This window comes from Dendrobates tinctorius, unplaced genomic scaffold (assembly GCF_039654945.1).
Source record: "Dendrobates tinctorius isolate UK_male_01 unplaced genomic scaffold, ASM3965494v1 ptg000035l, whole genome shotgun sequence".
Lineage (NCBI taxonomy): Eukaryota > Metazoa > Chordata > Amphibia > Anura > Dendrobatidae > Dendrobates > Dendrobates tinctorius.
In genome coordinates this window covers 38,545,867-38,569,140 of record NW_027361703.1, presented here as the reverse complement: position 1 = coordinate 38,569,140, position 23,274 = coordinate 38,545,867, and the positions used below count along the sequence as shown (strand labels likewise).

Here is a 23,274-nt window from a genome sequence, read left to right as displayed (position 1 = left end):
GTGTGTATAAAGCCCAAGGTGTATTAGTCCAATTCTTATTCAGCACCGGCTGTTTGTCTTGTTTATCACCAAGACAGCAATATTCATATTAAACCTACATAGAAAAACAGATCATCTATTAAAACTTGAATTGCTCAGTCCACATTAGTGATTAAATACAACGACCATTAATAAATCATAATAAAAAAAAGCATATTATAAACTAATATCAACAGCCACAACAGAATCAGTGCACAAGGTCAATAATACTTTTAGGGCTTATGCCAAAATGCTGTATATGTAAACGACTCCAGTGAATTATACTGTATTATATTAACGCATAGAAATGTACTGTAATGATCCTAGTAATAGAAGAAGTAGCACAATAGGAGGAAGAGCTTACTAAAAGAACTTCAACCCTGGTTGTGCATCATTGCTCTAAATGCATGTCACATATATCTGAGCATTACAATTGGTTGCAAAAGTTGAAAGTATAAAAGAATATATATTTCTTGTTTTTTTTTCTCGAATTTTTCACATCACTATTTATAGTCACCCCCAAGCCACATAATAGGCTGAGACAAGTGACGAGTGAATCTTCTGAAATTTTCACTTGTCATCTTTGTAAAATATTGCTTTAATTTGATTTACAGCTAATCAAAAGTACTTCAAAGCAATTGCCCTGAAAAGATGGGACTGAATAAAGTTGCCAGGGCAATGGAAGTATTGTGCGCTTACTGGAAAAATGACATCCATGAAAGGTAAATGCTGGTTTATTGTCAACATGTTTCAGAGACACACAGTCTCCTTGAAGACAACCACACATAAAACTTGTCTATGTAATTTTTCCAGTGGATGTCATTCTTCCAATAAGTGCAGAATACTTCCATTGCCTTGTCAACTTTTTTCTGACACTACCATATGGAAGCTGCAGCATCTGGACTTTGCGTCCCTACTGCGCTTTTGCATTTTATTTAGAAAAGATAGGATTGAGTCTCTGAGGTCTTCTAGAACTGTATTTTTTTTTACTTCTCTTTTGTATATATTTTAACATACAGCACTATGAAAACATTTTAGGCAGGTATGGAAAGAGTGCCACAAGACAATAATGCTTTTAAAAAATGGAAGTGTTAAAGGGAATCTATCACCAGGTTTTTGCCATCTAATCTGAGATCACACGGTATCTAAAGGAACCTGTCATGGCTTGGTTTGGGGATTCGATCTGGTGACCAATTGATTCGTGATCAGTTCTTTTGAGCTTTTGCTCTTTTTCTTCCCTGTCCAACTGGTGATTGTTTTTATTGTCTTTATTCTTACTTCTTGGTGCGCTCCTTTCTAGGTGTTTTCCATTTTGCCATTTTGGTTTGCTCTATCAAGTTCTGGTAGGGATTAATACTGTACATTTTCAATTCACTGCACTGCTTTGCAATACTCCAATACTTCAACTTGGATTTGTAATAAGGAGTTTCGGCCCTTTAGTTATGAAATTTACCCTGCTACAATTACACTGCTTATATTATTACTGTTTGTACACCTCCCTCTATTCTAGTTTGTTATTTTTTGGTTCTACTTAATATTCTCTCTTTCCCCTTTTCTACTGTGCTTTAAGTTTCTGATCCAGAGTCTTCGTGTCCACCTGCACACTTTTCTTTCCCTTTGATGGTAGTAGGTTGCGGCCTTCCCTCTGGTTCCTCAAGAGGCATTTGAAACCCCTTCATGGCCTTTTAGGGACTCAGGTCTGAGGAGGTGTTATTAGCTGTGTGGCTAGGGATTGATTAGTCTGTGTTAGGGCTGGCGGAACGCACCAAATAATAAAATAATAGTAAGGTGCGTTCGCAGCCCGGGGTCCACCGTGCAGGGGTGGTAAACTGCTGCTTAGTAATAGCGGAAGTATAAAGCGGTATACAAGAGGTCACACGTGGGTTAACATCACCCAGTGTGAACAGACGCTAACTCTGTTATGACACAGAGCTGCGCCACCGCTGAACATAAATGCCAGAGCCTGTTAAAATCACAGCACTCTGCAAGAGAGCGATCAGTATGCGGTCACAGAACTCAGCCCCAAGAACACAAGGTCTGAGTCCCTCTAGACCTACTGAGCGCACGGCATCGCACCTGCAGACACCACTATAGCTGCTGACTAAGGTGGAGTGTCGAGCACGTGCACTGTGGTGTGCAGAGCCACCGGTGGACACTGACGTTAGTCTCAGACCCTGCCTCTACCTATACCTAAGCCTGGACGCTTAACAGGCTAGGATGCACAACACATGCGTACCAAGGGTGGGGGTTTCAAATGAGTCAGTCACCAGAGACATTCATACTTTCATACAACACTCACACCTCATAGTCTGGTAATGCAGTCTATACTAGCGCATGGCCGAGTGGCCATGCGAACCTTTTATAGCCGCGTCCTTCCGGGACCTTCCTGACCTTTGTGATGGTCCAATCCGAGATGGAGAAGGACCTGAGCATGTGACCTCCGATCTCCAATGAGAGATCGTCCCACGGGCATGCTCAGTGAACCGAAAGGAGGACTTAGTCCCTGGAGTAGCTCGCTGCTGACCAGCATGCATTGCTATAGCTGGATGAGAGGTGGCAGCAGCAATCAAACCCACAGAGCTAGTCTGGGAAGAGTGCCGAGACCGACAAGTCTGCTGAGCAACCTCCTCTGCAGATGGAGAGGAATGGGAGACTGCCGGAAGCAAGGCTCGGGATTCCTGCTGTGCAGCGACAGGAACCCAACTCCTAACATTACCCCCCTCCTAGGGCCCTCTCTTCTCTGAGCCTTGCGACGCTCAAATTCCACAATGAGAAGTGGAGCGCGGATGTTCTCCACTGGCTCCCAGGTCTGAGCCTCTGGACCATGACCACCAAATAAAACTTTTTACCACGCACCACCCTGCATCCTACGATGGCATTAACCTCAAACTCGTCCGAGGACAGGTCAGATGTCCCAGCAGATGACTCGGAGAACCGGGACATGAGGATAGGCTTAAGGAGGGACATGTGGAAGGTGTGGGAAATAGCCAAATGTGGTGGAAGGGCCAGACGGTAGACCACAGGGTTGACCTGCTCAAGGACCTTGAAGGGACCAATGTAGCATGGTGTGAATTTTGTGGACTCGACCCGCAGCCTGATGTTATGGGCAGAGAGTCACATCAAGTCGCCAGGAGCAAATGTCGGAGTGGGGCGCTGGTGCGTGTCGGTGGAGGCCCTCAATCTCTCCTTGGAGGCCCCGATAGCATCCTGAGTGCGATCCCAAATGTCACATGCCTCCACCGCCCAGTCTGCCACCCTGGAATCGGTGGACGACACGGGCATGGGCACAGGGACACGTAGATGCTGGCCGTAATTTAGGAGGAATGGGGTCTGGCCGGTGGAGTCTGCCACAGCTTTGTTCGAAGCGAACTCCGCCCACGGCAACAAGGATGCCCAGTCATCCTGCCTGGTCGAGACAAAATGTCATAGATATGTGACCAGGGTCTGGTTGGCTTTCTGTACCAACCCGTTCGCCTTGGGATGAAAGACCGAGGAGAGATTTAGCTCAATGCTGAGCAGGCTACAGTGCTCTCTCCAGAACCGAGACGCAAACTGGGGACCATGGTCGCTGACAATCTTGTCCAGCATGCCGTGCAGGTGGAAATCGTGCTTAATGAACGACGCTGCCAGGCCCCATGCAGTAGGTAACCGGGAGAGAGGTACCAGTTGCACCATCTTGGAAAAATGGTCGGTGACAACCCAAATGACCGTGCTGCCACTGGACATGGGTAGCCCCACCACAAAGTCCATACTGACCATCTCCCAGGGCCTGTCCGCTACCGGCAGGGGATAAAGTAGCCCAGTGGGCCGCAGCCGAGAGGACCTATTCTGGGTGCAAGAGACGCACACCATGAATATAGTCCCTGACGTCACGGGCCATATGCGCCACCAGTACATCCTCGCCAGAAGCTCAGAGGTCCGTTTTGTCCAGAAATGTCCACCCACCCTGGACGAATGAGCCCAAGAGAGGACCTCCGTTCGCAGACGGGCAGGGACAAATGTCTTGCCCGGAGGTACTGACTCAAGGGTGACCGGAGCCACAGTCCTCAGGCTCTCGGATGGGACGATCAGCCGAGGCTCCTCCTCCTCTTCCTCCGATGACACCACGGAGCAGGAGAGAGCATCAGCCCGGACGTTCTTCTCCCCGGAGAGAAAATGGAGGGTGAAGTGGAACTGGGAGAAGAACTAGGACCATCTGGCCTGTTGAGAATTTAGCCACTGGGCTGTTTGCAAATACAAGTTCTTGTGGTCGGTGAACACCTGGAAAAGGTGGCGAGCCCCCTCCAGGAGTTGTCTCCACTCCGAGAAGGCCAACTTCATCACTAGCAACTCCCTGTCCCCGATGGAATAATTCCTTTCCGCCGGTGTGAAGGTCTTAGAGAAAAAGAAGCATGGGTGCCTCCGACCTTGCATGTCCTTCTGAAACAGGACCGCTCCAGCATCGATGGAAGAGACATCCACCTCCAGAATGAAGGGTTTATCTACATGGGGGCGATGTAGAATGGGAGCACTAGCAAAATGGGCCTTAATGGAGGAGAAGGCCTTGGAGACAGGTTCCGACCACAACTTGGGATTTGCACCCTTCTTGGTGAGGGTCACCAAGCGGGTTACCAACGTCGAGAAGTGGGGGATGAATTGGTGGTAATAATTTATGAACCCCATAAAGTGCTGCACCACTTAGAGAGAATGGGGCTCCTACCAATCCATCAACACCTGTAGCTTGGCAGGATCCATGGCCAATCCCTGGGCGGAGATGATATAGCCCAGGAAAGGCAAGGACTCTTGCTCAAACACACACTTCTCCAACTTGGCGTAGAGGGAGTTTGCCCGTAGGAGGTCGAAAACTTTGCAAACATCTCTCCAGTGAGAGTCAATATCTGGAGAGTAGATGAGGATATCATCCAGATAGAATACAACTGAGGTGGTGAGCATACCCCAGAAGATGTTGTTTACAAAGTCTTGGAAGACAGCTGGAGAGTTACAGAGCCCGAAGGGCATCACCAGGTATTCATAGTGCCCATCCCTGATGTTAAAAGCTGTCTTCCATTCGTCCCCCTCACGGACGCGAATCAGGTTGTATGCCCCCCGCAGATCAAGCTAAGTAAACACTCTCGCTCCCCGTAGCCTATCAAACAGTTCTGATATCAGGGGCAGAGGATACTTATTCTTAATGGTGATGGCATTAAGACCCCTGTAATCGATGCAGGGACATAATTCTCCATTCTTCTTCAGGATGAAGAAGAATCCCACCCCCGCTGGTGACACCGACTTCCGAATGAATCCTCTTGCCAGATTCTTCCTGATATACTGAGACATGGCCTCTGTCTCCAGGAGAGATAGGGGATAGACTTGACCCAGAGGAGGCTCAGCACCAGGCAAGAGGTCAATAGGACAGTCGTAGGGGCGGTGAGGCGGAAGGGTCTCCGCCGCCTTCTTGGAGAATACGTCTGCATACTGTCGATAGCATTTGGGGAGAGAGGAAAGGTCTGCGGGGACTTCAGTGGAGGCAACCTGAACGCACTCCCTCTGACATCTACCCTCACAGGATTTACTCCACCCGAGAATTCTTCGTGAGGACAACTCAATATGGAGAGAATGATGACGCAACCAGGGGACCCCTAAGAGGACCTGGTCGATACCCTTCGGCATGAGAAGGAGAGAAAGCATTTCCTGATGGGAAGGAGACAGCGGAGTATCAGTGGGGTTGTCTGGTGGGTGATCTGAGAGGGTAATGTCGCTCCATTCACCACTCTGATGGTGACTGGCTGAGGTAGCAAAACCAGAGGAATTGTGTGCTGTTGGGCAAAGGCAGATGACATGAAATTGCCCTCCACCCAGGAATCCACGCAAACCTCCATCATCAGAGTGGAAGAGCCGAACTCAAGCTTGCCCTTAAAGGACAGCTTGGAGGAAAACATTGCAGTATCTAGTAGGCCTCCTGCAACAGCCACAAGATGTGAGCGTTTTCCTGGCCGCTGTTGGCAGCGGTTGGCAGGGTGACCAGACTGCTGGCAAATGTGACAGACCACAGGTGCTCGCGCGGACCAGGACCTGGATCCCGTGCAAGAATTCCCCATGGCCTCTTGGAGCTCTGAAGCCTGATCAGGAGATTCCGGAGGTTTAGTAAAACTAGGTGCCAACCTAATCCTCTGCCTACACTGGGACCGCTCCAACCTTCGCTTCGAAAAACAAAGGTCTATGCAGGTGGAGATGGTGATAAGCTCCTCCAGTGTGGTGGGAATAACCCTGATGGCCAGGGCGTCCTTTACATGGCCAGCCAGACCTCTCCAGAACACCGGAATGAGGGTCTTATCTGACCACTCCAGCTCTGAAACCAGCGTCCGGAACTGGATGGCATAATGGCTGACCAGAGATGAGCCCTGCGATAACGCCAGGATTCGCTAAATCATCCCAGACAGATGTCTGTCTAGCCTCCGTTTGAAGACTTCTACTGAAGGAGAACTCACCACCTCTCGTGGCAGCCTGTTCCACTCATTGATTACTAACTGTCAAAAAGTTTTTTATAATATCTAATCTGTGTCTCCTCCCATTCAGTTTCATCCCATTGCTTCTAGTCTTTCCTTGTGCAAATGAGAATAAAGATGTTCCTTCTACAATGTGACAGCCCTTGAGATATTTGTAGACAGCTATTATGTCTCCTCTCAGTCTTCTCTTCTGCAAGCTAAACATTCCCAAATCCTGCAACCTTTCCTCATAAGACAAGGTTTGCAGACCAGTCACAATTCTGGTCAATCTTTTCTGAACTTGCTCCAGTTTGTTGATGTCTTTTTTAAAATGTGGTGCCCAAAACTGGACACAGTATTCTTCTTTATGCTGAAGATAGTTCTTAATGATAGTTCTTAATGACATTCGTGCTGTTTGGGGTTGTTGTCCTACTGCAGAATAAATTAGGAGCCAATCAGATCCCTCCCTGATGGTAACGCATGATAGAAAATTATCTACCTGTATTTCTTAGTGTTGAATAAATCAAGAAAATGGCACTGTGGAGGATTGTTAGCTATGGAAATTTAGTGCAGTAGATGAATAAATTACTATGTTTACTTCACTTGGAGGCAACAAGTGCCAGTCAGTCTTTTTGTCATTTATATATTAGCTCTCTGACCGAGCACTCTGCCTGTCAGCATGTGGTGGATTTTAATTGCAACAAGCTCCTACCTACCCATAAAATCAGACTTTGAAGAGAGCTATTCACATCTACCCAGGAATACAGACGTCAGTCTTAAGGTACTGTCACACTTAGTGATGCACCAGTGATCCCGACCAGTGATATGACGCGGTCAGGATCGCTGGTGCATTGCTAAGTGGTCGCTAGTGAGCTGCCACACAGGCAGATCTCACCAGCGACATCGCTGGGGACGGGGGTCACTACTTACCTGTCACACCAGGCGATCCTGCGTCCTCCCGCCCGGCTCCACGTGTCGCTCGTCGTCACAGCAGGAAGCGCCGCAGGAAGCTGACGACGAGAAACAGTCCAGGACGCTCTCACGCGATCAGCGATAAGCAGCGGGGGAGCGGGTTGTAGGTAAGTATCACACACAGCGATACCCCTAGCAATATCGCCCTAACGTCACAAGTTATAGCGATATTGCTAGCGATATCTCTTAGTGTGACATGCTCTTTAGAGAGGTATTCACATTAGACACATTAGGACCCAACAGATTTGAGATCATCTTGTGGTTGGTTGTTGGGCATGCATGAATTGGCCAAATTATGTGCTAAGGCTGGTTTCAAATTTGCATCTGTGTGTGCAGTGCTTGATCCGCATAGATCCGCATGCGTTATGCGTACATATATTTAACATGGTGTACGCAAGGACATTCGTTTGTATGTGTTCGCATGCGTCGTTTTTCCCAGTGTGCGGCGGTGCCGGCGAACGCAACACGTTGCATTTTTTGAGGTATCAAAAATCTGTCAAATAAGCGCAGGTATGCGCATGCGGATGAGTGCGTAAAAAACGCATTACTGTCTATGGGAATGCAATGGTACGCAAGGACACACGTACGCATGCGTTGGATACACATGCGTTATTCAAAATACATATAGAAATCCCATGAGGCACGCCGATTTTTGTCTGATGTCATATCGAACGCATACGCATAAACAATGCAAATGCATGCAAAAACGCATACAAACGCATGCACACTCAGCGTTTTTTTCCATCATGCGTAAGATGATGTGCATAAAAACGTTGCATAAATATGCGTTTTGCAAACGTTTTTGCATACGTTTGCGGATGCTGATGATACGCTGTGGACTCAAACGCTAATGTCAACCTAGCCTAAGTGTCTCATTTTTTCCTAGTATCCAGAAGCAGTATTGCTATTAATATTTCATATATTGCATAATGACATGCTTTAGCACTACAGAATGCAACTTTGTTGTTTATTGTATATGGAGGTATCTGCTCCTAGTATGCACCTGGAAGTGCCAGTCAGTCTTTCTGTCATCAGTAAAAGACAGAGATACATAATATATTGTCCTAAGAATATATATGTAGTAGGACATTTTGTCTACTAGATGTGGGTTGACCACAGGGCAGTATCTAACTAACTGCCCCTCAGTGTCCAACTTACTCCACAATACAACTCCTATGAATGATTACCATACTGAAGGGTAGATCACATCACTTTTCTCTGATTTTAATAAAATAAAATGATCTCCAGGCTGTAGAAAAAGGTGACCGGTACCTAAATGGAATGTCTGCTCTCTACTTTTTATAAGGCATTTTTTTTTTTAATTTTATCATTAAAAGTTAAGTCTCATCATAATTCACACAATTGCTATATATTTGGTCTAACACAGTGGGATATTTTTATTTGTTAGTAGGAATTCACTCTCACCAGTTGACTTTGACTACTAATGTATGCAAATTGTCTCTTCAGAGAGGAAGAGGACTAGAACTCTAATGCCACCTATTGGAAGTAGCCATCTTAAAAGTCAATGTTGACCCTTTAATGAGCCTTTTCACATGACTTAAGGGCCCATTACACACAGCGATCTCGCTGGCGAGATCGCTGATTTTGTGATACATCAGCGATCTCTCCAGCGATATCGCTGTGTGTGACATCCAGCAGCGATCGCCCCCCCCCGCGGGGTATCGCTGATCATGCTGGATCATCCTGGGCCATTTTTTCATTGCTGGTCTCCCGCTGGCCAACGCGCATTGCTGCATGTGGCAGCAGGAGCCAGCGATGAGTGACGCTGCACTCTGGTTACCAAGGTAAACATCGGGTTTCTAAGGGCTGCGGGGCCCTTAGAAACCAGATGTTTACTCTAGATACCAGTGTGTACTGCAGGCAGGGCAGGAGGTGGAGGCAGAGCGGTGTCAGACCGTAGTAGCAGATAGCAGAGCTACACCGGTCTGTCTGTGCGCCGCTCTGCCTCCACCTTCCGCCCTGCCTGCAGTGAACGCTGGTATCTAGGGTAAACATCGGGTTTCTAAGGGCCCGGCAGCCCTTAGAAACCCGATGTTTACATTGGTAACCAGCGTGCTCGCTGGTCCTGATCACTGGAGGGACTGTCTATGTGACAACTCACCAGCGATCAGCTAACAATGTCACAGCGGTCCCATCCATGTCGGATCGTTGGTGGGATCACTGGGACATCGTTATGTGTAATGGTACCCTTAGGCTTCTTTTACATGGGCCGGGGTTTTTGTGGGTCTTTTTTGTGGGCCGTATTGCCGTAATTTTCACTGTATTCCGCAAAAACGGGCCGCAAGAATCTTCTTGGATCACCGTTTTTCTAGTTTTGAATAGCTTTTGAAAAGTTAGAAAAAAAAGGGAGGTTTTAAAAAAATTTCAAAAAAAGGAAATTTTCAAGTAACAATAAAGAAAAAAAACCTCAAAAAAAGGAACCGCCCTTTCTACAGTGCAATTGTCTTCCGGTCTTCACAGTGTGCAGAGCTCTGTATCCTTTGTTTGTGGCAAACTTTGGATTTCAGTTTTCTGACCATGTCGAGGCATTTTGAAGATGATGTGATTCTGTGTAGATTGCTTAACCATCATTTTGGGTATGAGCAGAGAGCAGCAGCAGCTGCACTTGCATCAAGGAGGCTGTGGGTGCACCCAATTTTGTTGCATCATTCATGGAAGGGTCATTTCCATACGCTGTACAGTGACTTGCATCTACACCCGGAGAAATTCTTTACATACAGGCTCTAACCAGAGTAGAAAGAGAAGTAGGAGGCCCTGCTGCACAACTGAGCAACAAGTCAAGTACATTAGAATCTGTAGTTTGAGAAGTCGATGCCTCACAGGTCATCAACTGGCAGCTTCATTAAATAGTACATGCAAAACGCCAGTGTCAACATCTACAGTGAAGAGGCCACTACGAGATGCTGGTCTTCAGGGCGGAGTGGCAAAGAAAAAGCCATATATGAGATTGGATACTAAAAGGAAAAGATTAATATGGGCAAAAGAACACAGACATTGAACAGAGGAAGACTGGTAAAAAGTGTTGTGGACAGACGAATCCAAGTTTGAGGTGTTTGGATCACACAGAAGAACATTTGTGAGAAGCAAACAAATGAAAACATGCTGGAAGAGTGCCTGATGCCATCTGTCAACCATAGTGGAGGGAATGTGATGGTCTGGGGTTGCTTTGGTGCTGGTAAAGTGAGAGATTTGTACATGGTAAATGGGATTTTGAATAAGGATAGCTATCACTCCATTTTGCAACGCCATGCCATACCCTGTGGACAGCGATTGATTGGAGCCAATTTCATCTTACAACAGAACAATGACCCAAAGCACACCTCAAAATTATGCAAGAACTATTTAGAGAAGAAGCAGGCAGCTGGTATTCTATCTGTAATGGAGTAGCCAGCGCTGTCACCAGATCTCAACCCCATTGAGCTGTTGTGGGAGCAGCTTGACCGTATGGTATGCAAAAAGTGTTCATCAAGCCAAACCAACTTGTGGAAGGGGCTTCTGGAAGCATTGGGTGATATTTCTCGAGATTACTTCAGCAAATTAACTGCTAGAATGGCAAAGGTGTGCAATGCTGTAATTGCTGCAAAGGGAACATTCTTTGATGAAAGCAAAGTTTGAAGGAGAAAATTATTATTTCAAATAAAAATCTTTTTTGAACCTTGTCAATGTCTGGACTAGATTTTAAATTAATTTAGAAACTCATTTGATTAATAAAAGTATAAGTTTTCATGGAAAACACTAAATTGTCTGGGTGACCCCAAACTTTTGAACGGTAGTGTACATGGTAGTGTCCTAGTAAAAATACGGCGTTCCACAAATACAGTGTACCGCAAAATCAACACACTGGGCAAGCTTCTGTTGTTTTTGCGGCCCCATTAATTTCAATGGGGGCCATGTACGCAAGCTATATATTTTTTCACAGCTGTAAATATGGCCCTCATGGCCATACGGCTTATGGTGCTCCTACGATATTTTGCGGCCCATTTTTGCAGTCCTATAGAAATCTATTGTGGAAGCAAAAATGGGCAACAAAACGACGGCAAGTGTAAAAGAACCCTTAGGATAAAAGCCAAACCATAATCTCAATTTGCAGACACTGTGTTTCGGGGTACTGCCCCTCGTCAGCGAAACTGTGAGATCTGGTTTGGCTGTGTGAGAGGTGTCTGACCGATATCCAAGAAGTATCGTTTCTCCTTGCTGAGAATGACATGCTAAGCATGCCAAGATGAGGAGACTTAAAGCCTCAATGTTCCTCTGGGAAATATCTCTGCAAATTGAGATTCTGGTTTGGCTTTTATCCTAAGTCATGTGACAAGGCTCATTAAAGGGTCGACATTGACTTTCAGGATTTCTATTTCCAATAGGTGGCACTAGAGTTCTAGTTCTCTTCCTATCTGAAGAGACAATTTGCATATTTCCCAAGGGAGCATTGTGGCATTAAAGGTACTGTCACACTAAGCGATATCGCTAGCAATATCGCTATAACTTGTGACGTTATAGCGATATTGCTAGCGATATCGCTATGTCTGATACTTACCTACAACCGGCTCCCCCGCTGGTTATCGCTGATAGCGCGAGATTGTCCAGGACTGTTTCTCGTCGTCAGCTTCCTGCGGCGCTTCCTGCTGTGACGACGAGCGACGTGGGCGGGAGGACGCAGGATCGCCTGGTGTGACAGGTAAGTAGCGACCCCCATCCCCAGCGATGTCGCTGGTGAGATCTGCCTGTGTGGCAGCTCACTAGTGACCACTTAGCGATGTACCAGCGATCCTGACTGCGTCATATCGCTGGTACATCGCTAAGTTTGACAGTACCTTTAGTCTCCTCATCTCGGCATGATTAGTATGTCAATTACACAAGGAGAAACAATACTTTTTGGATATCTACCAATGTATAATTTTGATGGCAGACTTTTTACGTAAATCACTCAAAATAATCAGCGAATTCCTAAAATTTAAACAAACACTTGATTCAATTAGAATATATTTGTTCTTCTCTACTTGAATCTTTCTGCACACTCGGACTGGGTCACGGTTAGCAGTGTCACGGTTAGCACTATCTCCATGCATCCCTCACTCCCTCAAGATGGCTGGACCATCATTGTAAATACATCATTGTAAATACACACCTGTACTCTGTATCTCCCCCACCTTATATTAGATTGTAAGCTCTCACGAGCAGGGTCGTCTTATTTTGCTTTCATTATTGTATTGTTAACGTTGTTACTTATGACTTATGTTTGGAACTGTTAAACTGTAAAGCACTGTGGAATATGTTGGCGCTATATAAACAAAGATTATTATTATTATTAGCAGCGGGGTACCACAGGGGTCAGTATTGGGTTCCGCTTCTTTTTAGCATATTTATTAATGACCTTGTAGGGGGCATAGAGAGTAGAATTTCAATAATTGCAGATGACACTAAACTCTGCAGTGTAATTAATACAGAGGAGGACAATTTTATATTACAGGAGGATTTATGTAAACTAGAAGCTTGGGCTGATAATTGGCAAATGAGCTTTAATGGGGATAAATATAAGGTCATGCACTTGGGTAGAGCAAACAAGATGTATAAATATGTGCTTAATTGTAAAATACTGGGCAAAACTGTCACTGAAAAAGACCTGGGTGTATGGGTGTACGACAAACTCACATTTAGTGGCCAGTGTTAGGCAGCTTCTGCAAAGGCAAATAAAATAATGGGATGCATTAAAAGAGGCATAGATGCTCATGAGGAGAACAAAATTTTACCTCTATATAAGTCACTAGTGCGACCACACTTAGAATACTGTGTACAGTTCTGGTCTCCTGTGTATAAGAAAGACATAGCTGAAATGGAGTGGGTGCAGAGAAGAGTGACCAATAGTGTTGAGCATTCCGATACCGCAAGTATCGGGTATCGGCCGATACTTGCTGTATCGGAATTCCGATACCGACTTCCGATAATTTTTCAATATCGGAATTCGGCATCGGAATCGGAAGTTCAAAGTTGATTGACGGCCTGACGTCATCATGATGCGCGGTGTGTGCGCATCATGATGCGCCGTCATTTCGGGCCTTCCGGGGGTCTCTGCCGGCCTGCCGGGGGGCTGTGTGGACTGCCCGGGGTCGGTACCGGCCTGCCGGGGGGCTGTGCCGGCCTGCCGGTGGTCTGTGCACCCTGTGGGGGTCTGTACCGGCCTGCCGGGGGGCTGTGCCGGCCTGCCGGTGGTCTGTGCACCCTGTGGGGGTCTGTGCCGGCCTGCCGGGGGGCTGTGCCGGCCTGCCGGGGGGCTGTGCTGATGTCCGGGGGTCTGTGCAAGCATCGTCCGATGGGACTACAAGTCCCATCTGGCGATGCCTGCTACCATGACAGTGATTGACACATTAGCCAATGATGGGACAGTAGTAGTCCCATCATCCGGCTAATGTGTTAAATGTTAAAAAAAAAAAATACTACATACATACTACATACATACTACATGCTACATACATACTACATATATACTACATGCATGCTACATACATACTACATGCTACATACATACTACATATATACTACATGCATGCTACATACATACTACATGCTACATACATACTACATACATACTACATACATACTACATGCATGCTACATACATACTACATACATACTACATGCATGCTACATACATACTACATACATACATACTACATGCATGCTACATACATACTACATACATACTACATGCTACATACATACCACATACATACTACATACATACTACATACATACTACATGCTACATACATACTACATATATACTACATGCATGCTACATACATACTACATGCATGCTACATGCATGCTACATACATACTACATGCTACATACATACCACATACATACCACATACATACTACATACATACTACATACATACTACATGCTACATACATACCACATACATACTACATACATGCTACATGCTACATACATACTACATACATACTACATACATACTACATACATACTACATGCATGCTACATACATACTACATGCATGCTACATACATACTACATGCATGCTACATACATACTACATACATACTACATGCTACATACATACCACATACATACTACATACATACTACATACATGCTACATACATACTACATATATACTACATGCATGCTACATACATACTACATATATACTACATGCATGCTACATACATACTGCATGCTACATGCATGCTACATACATACTACATACATACTACATGCTACATACATACCACATATATACTACATACATACAATACATTCATACAATACATACATAGACATACAGTACATATAACATAGAGTAACATACTTACCAATACTTGTCACATTGTTCCCCGAAGCCATTGTCTTTTCCGGAATAAATATTAACATAACAAACCACAAAAATACTCACCCAGGATCCGAAGCAGTCCACGAGTGTGTCCCACGACGATCTTGGGTAGAGAACTGCAGCATCAGATGATGCTGCCGTTCTCTACGGGCTGCAGGAATCCAATGACGGAAGGTAGGTATCCTTCCGCACTGTATTCCTCCGCCACTTAAAAAAAAAAAAGTCCCTAGTCTCACTTTATGCCATTGCTGCGTGGGAAATTCCCACACAGCAATGGCATAAAGTGAGACTAGGGACTTTTTTTTTTTTAAGTGGCGGAGGAATACAGTGCGGAAGGATACCTACCTTCCGTCATTGGATTCCTGCAGCCCGTAGAGAACGGCAGCATCATCTGATGCTGCAGTTCTCTACCCAAGATCGTCGTGGGACACACTCGTGGACTGCTTCGGATCGTGGGTGAGTATTTTTGTGGTTTGTTATGTTAATATTTATTCCGGAAAAGACAATGGCTTCGGGGAACAATGTGACAAGTATTGGTAAGTATGTTACTCTATGTTATATGTACTGTATGTCTATGTATGTATTGTATGAATGTATTGTATGTATGTAGTATATATGTGGTATGTATGTAGTATGTATGTAGTATGTATGTAGCATGCATGTAGCATGCAGTATGTATGTAGCATGCATGTAGTATATATGTAGTATGTATGTAGCATGTAGTATGTATGTAGTATGTATGTGGTATGTATGTAGCATGTAGCATGTATGTAGCATGTATGTAGCATGCATGTAGTATGTATGTAGTATGTATGTAGTATGTATGTAGTATGTATGTAGCATGCATGTAGTATGTATGTAGTATGTATGTAGTATGTATGTGGTATGTATGTAGCATGTAGTATGTATGTAGCATGCATGTAGCATGTATGTAGCATGCATATAGCATGCATGTAGTATGTATGTAGTATGTATGTAGTATGTATGTAGCATGCAGTATGTATGTAGCATGCATGTAGTATGTATGTAGTATGTATGTAGTATGTATGTAGCATGCAGTATGTATGTAGTATGTATGTAGCATGCAGTATGTATGTAGCATGTATGTAGTATGTATGTAGTATGTATGTAGTATATATGTAGTATGTATGTAGCATGTAGTATGTATGTAGCATGTAGTATGTATGTAGCATGCATGTAGTATATATGTAGTATGTATGTAGCAGGTAGTATGTATGTAGCATGTAGTATGTATGTAGCATGTAGTATGTATGTAGCATGTATGTAGTATTTTTTTTTTTTTTTTTTTTTTTACATTTAACACATTAGCCGGATGATGGGACTACTACTGTCCCATCATTGGCTAATGTGTCAATCACTGTCATGGTAGCAGGCATCGCCCGATGGGACTTGTAGTCCCATCGGACGATGCCTGCACAGACCCCCGAAGCCTGCACAGACCACCGGCAGGCCGGCACAGCCCCCCGGCAGGCCGGCACAGCCCCCCGGAGCCTGCACAGACCACCGGCAGGCCGGCACAGCCCCCCGGCAGGCCGGCACAGCCCACCGGAGCCTGCACAGACCACCGGCAGGCCGGCACAGCCCCCCGGCAGGCCGGCACAGCCCCCCGGAGCCTGCACAGACCACCGGCAGGCCGGCACAGCCCCCCGGCAGGCCGGCACAGCCCACCGGAGCCTGCACAGACCACCGGCAGGCCGGCACAGCCCCCCGGCAGGCCGGCACAGACCACCGGAGCCTGCACAGACCCCTCGAAAGGCCCGTACAGACCCCAGAGAGGCTGTACAAGGCAAAAACAGGGTTTTTCTTATTCCGATACCGGAAGTCCCATAGACTTGAATGGGACTTCCGGTATCGGAATCGGCGATACCGATACTTTTTTTAAAGATCGGCCGATCCATTCCGATCCGATACTTTGAAGTATCGGACGGTATCGCTCAACTCTAGTGACCAAGGTTATTAGGGAACTAGGGGGCCTTCAATACCAAGACAGGTTATTACACTTCTGGTTATTTAGCTTGGAAAATCGAAGGCTTAGGAGTGATCTTATTACAATGTATAAATATATGAGAGGACAGCACAAAGACCTTTCTAATGATCTTTTTACTCTTCGACCTGTGACGGGGACAAGGGGGCATCGTCTACATCTGGAGGAAAGAAGGTTTAAGCATAATCACAGACACAGATTCTTTACTGTAAGAGCAGTGAGACTTTGGAACTCTCTGCCATATGATGTTGTAATGAGTGATTCCCTGCTAAAATTTAAGAAGGGACTGGATGCATTTCTTGAAAAGTATAATATTACAGGTTATAAACACTAGTTTCCTTAATATGGCGTTGATCCAGGGAGCTAGTCTGATGGCCGTATGTGGAGTCGGGAAGGAATTTTTTTCCCCAATGTGAAGCTTACTGTTTGCCACATGGGGTTTTTTGCCTTCCTCTGGATCAACATGTTAGTGCAAGTTAGGATAGGATATGGGTTGAACTAGATGGACTTAAAGTCTTCCTTCAACCTTAATAACTATGTTACTATGTTCTTTACATAGCACTTCTTGGTTATAAAGTCTGATAATTATCATCACAAATATCCAGTAGAAAGATGAAGCATCACATGCAATTGGTGAAAAAGTGAAAAGGATCCTTCATTCACTCATACACGATACGTTTCAACTCTATCTATGGAACCTTTCTCAAGCTATTTCTTGTTCTAAGCTGTTTGATTGTTTTTCTGCTAATTACTAATTTAGTTTTTTGTTTCTTTTTTTTGTTCTAGATGTATATCCAGACCACAACATTAACCGTGTCCATGAGTTTAAGTGCATCTGTATCTCTGGGAATGCTCTACATGCCCAAGGTTTACATTATCATTTTCCACCCAGAGCAAAATGTTCAAAAAAGAAAGAGGAGCTTCAAGGCTGTTGTGACAGCTGCCACCATGCAGAGTAAGCTGATCCAAAAAGGGAATGACAGACCAAATGGTGAAGTGAAAACGGAACTGTGTGAAAGTCTTGAAACAAATAGTAAGTAGCTGTGTGAATGCTATGCTGTGTTTGCCCCTAACAAAATCAGTGCTCGAAATGTTAGTTGTACATTTTCTGCAGCTTTATGTGCATTATTTAAACAATAAAATACTATGCAAAAGTTACAGGTCCTTCTCCTTAATATTGCTACCATAGGGTTCAAGAACAGCCACAAAGTGCCCTGCACTATATGAGGGAAAAAAAAACCAAAAGATATGAACTGGGACATAAATTGGTTTGCATGCAGCATATAAGCGCTTGTTCACACTAGCCACTGAACAGAAAAAACAGAAAGACAGAAACATAATGACTAAACCTCCTGCAGTAAATAAATAATAAAAAAAATACCGTATATACTTGTGTATAAGCCGAGATTTTCAGCCCATTTTTTGGGGCTGAAAGTCCGCTTCTCTGCTTATACGTGGGTCATATACTGGGGGTTGGCAGGGGAGCGGGAGCGGGGGTGTCAGAGATCATACTTACCCCCTCCTGACGTGGTCTCTGCAGCCCCTCTGCTTGTACCACGGTATCTGGCGCCTGCATTCAGCTGTCACGTGGTACCGCTCATTAAAGACATGAATATGCGCATATTCATGTCTTTAATGAGCGGTACCACGTAACTGCTGAAGACAGGCGCCAGAGACCGTGGGAGAACGGGCTGCAGAGATGTGCCAGGAGGGGGTAAGTATAGCGATATTCACCTGTGCCCATTCCCACGCTGCTCGCCGCTACCTGCTGCGTCCTCTGTCAGTGATGTTCAGGTCAGAGGGCATGGGGATGTGGTTAGTGCACGCTGCACCCTCTGCCTGAACGTCACTGTGAGATGATGTGGCAGATAACGGTAAGAAGCGTGGGAACGGGGACAGGTGAATATCTCAGGTGATGGGTCCTGAGCCAGCATCGACACCGGCACCTGCCCCCAGCGAAGGAGAGGTGAGTATGTTTTTTTAAATTTAATTGCAGCAGCAGCGGCAGCTTCAGCATATGGGGATTATTCTATGGGGCATTTTATGGGGGCCTATTCTGTGGAGCATCTTATGGGGGCATATTCTATGGAGCATCTTATGGGGGCCTATTCTGTGGAGCATCTTATGGGGGCCTATTCTGTGGAGTGTCTTATGGGGGCCTATTCTATGGAGCATCTTATGGGGGCATAATGTATGGAGCATCTTATGGGGTATTCTATGGAGCATCTTATGGGGGCATAATCTATGGAGCATCTTATGGGGCATTTTGTGGGGGCATATTCTATGGAGCATCTTATGGGGCATTTTGTGGGGGCATATTCTATGGAGCATCTTATGGGGCCATAACCTTTATGTAGCAGCATATGGGGCATATTTTTAATGGAGATTCTTATGGGGCCATTATTAACCTTTGTTCAGCATTATAGGGGGCGCATTTTGTATGAAGCATTCAATATGGATATTCAAAAACATTTAACCTACTGATATCTCAATTAATTTTACTTTTATTGGTATCTATTTTTATTTTTGATATTTACCAGTAGCTGCTGCATTTTCCACCCTAGGCTTATACACAAGTCAATAAGTTTTCCCAGTTTTTTGTGGCAAAACTAGGGGGGTTGGCTTATACACAAGTATATATGGTAAATAAAAAGCATAATGCATGAAAATAGTATACAGTGTTTAGTTAACATGTTTTTTGATTAAAAAAAATTTGAAAGCTATCCCGACTCGTCACGGCAACCGTAATTGGAACAGTTCTAACTCTAATAATAAAAACCTTACCGTTTGTCAAGTAAGGCCAGGATCACACATGCAAGAAACACGGCTGAGTCTCGCATGTTAATACCCAGCACTCTGGAGCAGAGCACATGGCTGCATGTATTGCTATGCAGCTGCACGCTCCGATCCAAGTGCCGGTGGCAGTGCCGGGTATTAACATGCGAGACTTGGCCGTGTTTCTCGCATGTGTGATCCCGGCCTTACATACATGTGGATAAGGGCTGAGATGGACTGAGCCCAATTAATGGATACACAGCTGAGGGAGACTACATCAATAGTGCCCCACTCAAGAGATAGGCAAGCCACACCCTTATATGCACATGAAGCAGACAGACAGAAAAAAAAACAAAAGGTATGAACTGGGACATAAATTGGTGTGCATGCAGCGTGTAAGGGCATGCTCATACTAGCCACTGAACAGAAAAATTCTGCATCACTTGAATATAAAGATGGCTTGTCAGTGCCTGCTAAGAGCAGGATCTTCCCTGCCTGTCAGATGCTGATCTAATGCTCTGCAGTGCAGTATCTGTTACAGTACAGTGATATCCCGCCGTGTGACAAGGTAAAAAATGCTGCAATTTTACAACTCCCTGCAGCGGGAAATACGCTAGAATTCCGCATGCATAATTCCCACGTATTTCCCGCATTTTAACTAATGTTTTGCAAGCATAATTAGCTTGCAGAATGCTAGCGCTTTCCAAGTGATCTGTAGCATCGCTTGGAAAACTGATTGACATAGTGTTTGATGAGTGTGACCAACTTTTTACTATAGGCTGCCTATGCAGCTTCAATAGTAAAAAGATATAAAGTTAAAAATAATTTTAAAAAAATCATGTTTTTATCACCTTCAGGTGTCCCACGCAGCGTCCCAGATTCTCGCGATGCTCCCGGCAAGTCTCGTTCCCAGCGATGCCTTGCGACAATGACCTTTGATGACATAGCGGTCTTGCAAGACCGTAACAGTCTTGTGAGACCGCTATGTCATCACAGGTCATTGTCGAAAGGCATCGCTGGGATTGGGAGTTGGAGGGAGCGTCGCTGAGGCCTGGGGGCGCTGCGTGGGATGCCGGAAGGTGAGAATAACAAGATTTTTTTATTTTAATTCTTTTTTTAACAGGGATATGGTACCTAGGGCCTGGAGGAGAGTTTCCTCTCCTCCAGACCGAGGGTACCATCTGCACATTTTCTGCTTACTTTGCACATGGTGGGCATAGCCACATGCGGAAAGTAAGTGGAACAATGCATTCCTATTTGACTGCTCCTGGCACTTAGTGCCGGGTGTCAGCTGTGAGAATCAGCTGACACCCGCCGCGATCAGCCGTGCTCCCTGTGAGCGCGGCTGATCGTCCATGATATACTATCCCGTCCATGGGCAGTAAGTCCCAAGGCACATGGATGGGATAGTATGTCAGCCGTCAGAAAGGGGTTAAATCCCAAAAAATCAAAATAGAGAGACGTCAAAAAATGTCAAGTGCCTGAAAATAGTACCAATAAAAATGTCAACTAGTCCCACAAAAAAAGCCATCATATGACTCTGTTGGCTGAAATATGGAAAAATTATAAATGTCTAAATATTGCGATGCAAAACTATTTTTTCAATAAAAAGTCTTTTAGTGCGTGACAGCTGCCAGACATAAAATCCTTATATAAATCTCATATTGCTGTAATCAAACTGAACCAAAGAATAAAGTCATGCAGTCACTTATACCGCACAAGGAAGGCATAAAAAGAAATAAAACCAATTCTTGACTTGCTGTTGATTTTTTCATTTTGCCTCACAAAGATCACATTTATCCTGCGCACTGCGCTGAGTACTTACACCAGGGTTTCAGTGTAAATCTCTGAAATATGTGATTCAGTCAGAAACTCTGAAAATTCCCTATAATGAGGCAAATGGATGTACTGTAAATGCCGTCTGACCTGTAATTCGGTGGTGTCCGTCTTTTTATGCATGCATGAAAGTGCGGTCGACCACAGCTTTGTGCACTTCTGAAAAGAAGGACAATGCTGAACAGAGGCCAGATGGAGTCCAGAAAAATGCTGCTGTCTCATTATAGTGAATAAATCTCTCAGGGGTTTCATCTGAATCACATCACTCAGAGATGTAGATGGGCACCCGGATTTAAGTGCTCAGCGTAGAGCACCAGATAACTGTGATCCTAAATGTTATGCAAAATTTTCCCAATTTAAGCTTCAACTCAATCCACAAAAAAACAATCCTCTCTAAGGTCCGTTAACTGTTAATGGAAATATAGGGTACGTCCACGTCACTGGTAGCACAAAGGCTCTGGAAAAGCAAAATGGCTCCTCGCCCCTCAAAAGAAATTCAGCAAAATCTGAACTCCCAAATCCAAATGTCCCCTCCCTTCTGAGCCCCAGTGTGTCTAAACCACGTATAGTGCCCACAGGTTTGGCATTTCTGTAGTGATGAGAACCTGCCTAATTTACAGGTGCATGCAGGTATGGACTGGGGCTGAAATTTAGCCATGAGTTTTGAAATCACACAGGCCCATGTTGTCCCCGTCCTCAAGAACCAGATGGGTTATATTACTAATATTACCCTGGATGGAGGAAAGCAAGATTTACTACAAGACCAATATTTCTAATGATACCAGAGACCTGCTGGGGTAAGTGACACACAGTATAGGTGTCTTGAGAACACCGATTCTGTTAACAACGTAGCAGACAAGGCAGCCCATGACCAGACAGGGCCTTCTGGCATTTGCCAGTATTGCCAGATGGCCAGTCCAGCCCTGGGTGCATGTCTCCAGAAGCATGAGCTTGGCATAATGTACTGGTCACTACAACATACTGGTCACTACAAACGCAGTTTTTAATTTTCCCTCCGCAACATCCACTGCAGCTTGTTTTTGGAAAACATTCATGGATGTAAAATCATCACTACACCTGTAAATAAATTCCCAAAAGGGTATAATTTCCAAATATAGGGTTACTTGAGAGGGATTGTGCTTTTCTAGCACTTAGGGTCTCTGGATATGGCGTCCGCAAACTATTGTAGGAAAATCTGCACTCCATAAGGCAAATTTTGTTTAAATGCAGATTGCACATTTTCTGTTAGTACAATAAACCTCATTTGAATCCAGAAATATAACTGAGTCCATCAGTTATTAGATATATGAAACTGAAATAGCTGTTGCAAAAACCAAAATTGTTATAAAGAAAAAAGGTTAACATTAATAGGGGTGCCCAAACTTTAACATATGACTGTAGTTTCCCCTAGTCCTTCCTTCTGTAGCTTCTGTGATTTTTTTTATTTTCAATGTGATAAACTTTTGTGAAGCACCTGGGGTTTCAAGCTGCTTAATACACATCTAGATAAGTTCCCTGAGGGGTCTAGTTTCCAAAATGGTGCCACTTGTGGGGCGTTTATACTATTTATTCACATCAGGGGCTCTCCAAAAGAACCCTGTTCTGTGCCTAAACATTTGTTTTCCCCCACATATGGGGTATTGGCATGCTCAGAAGAAATTGTGCAAGAAGTTGTATGGTGCAATTTCTCCAGTTGCCCTTACAAAAATAAAAAAAATGGGTCTAAAGAAAAATGTTTGTGAAAAAAAGTTAAAATGTTCATTTTTTTCCTTCCACATTACATTAATTCATGTGAAGCACCTGAAGGGTTAATAAACTTTTCATGAATGTGG

At 44.7% G+C, this 23,274-nt stretch overlaps 1 protein-coding gene across 2 annotated transcripts in view; it reads left to right on the top strand.

The window, feature by feature from the left end:
• Window positions 1-23,274, top strand: part of GRM8 (glutamate metabotropic receptor 8) — a 1,729,433-nt gene that overhangs the window by 1,661,096 nt on the left and 45,063 nt on the right. For both annotated transcript variants that reach the window (XM_073573421.1, XM_073573422.1), the window contains one exon: window positions 17,618-17,864. In XM_073573421.1, the coding sequence (XP_073429522.1) occupies window positions 17,618-17,864 (247 nt within the window). The remainder of the gene's footprint in view (window positions 1-17,617; window positions 17,865-23,274) is intronic.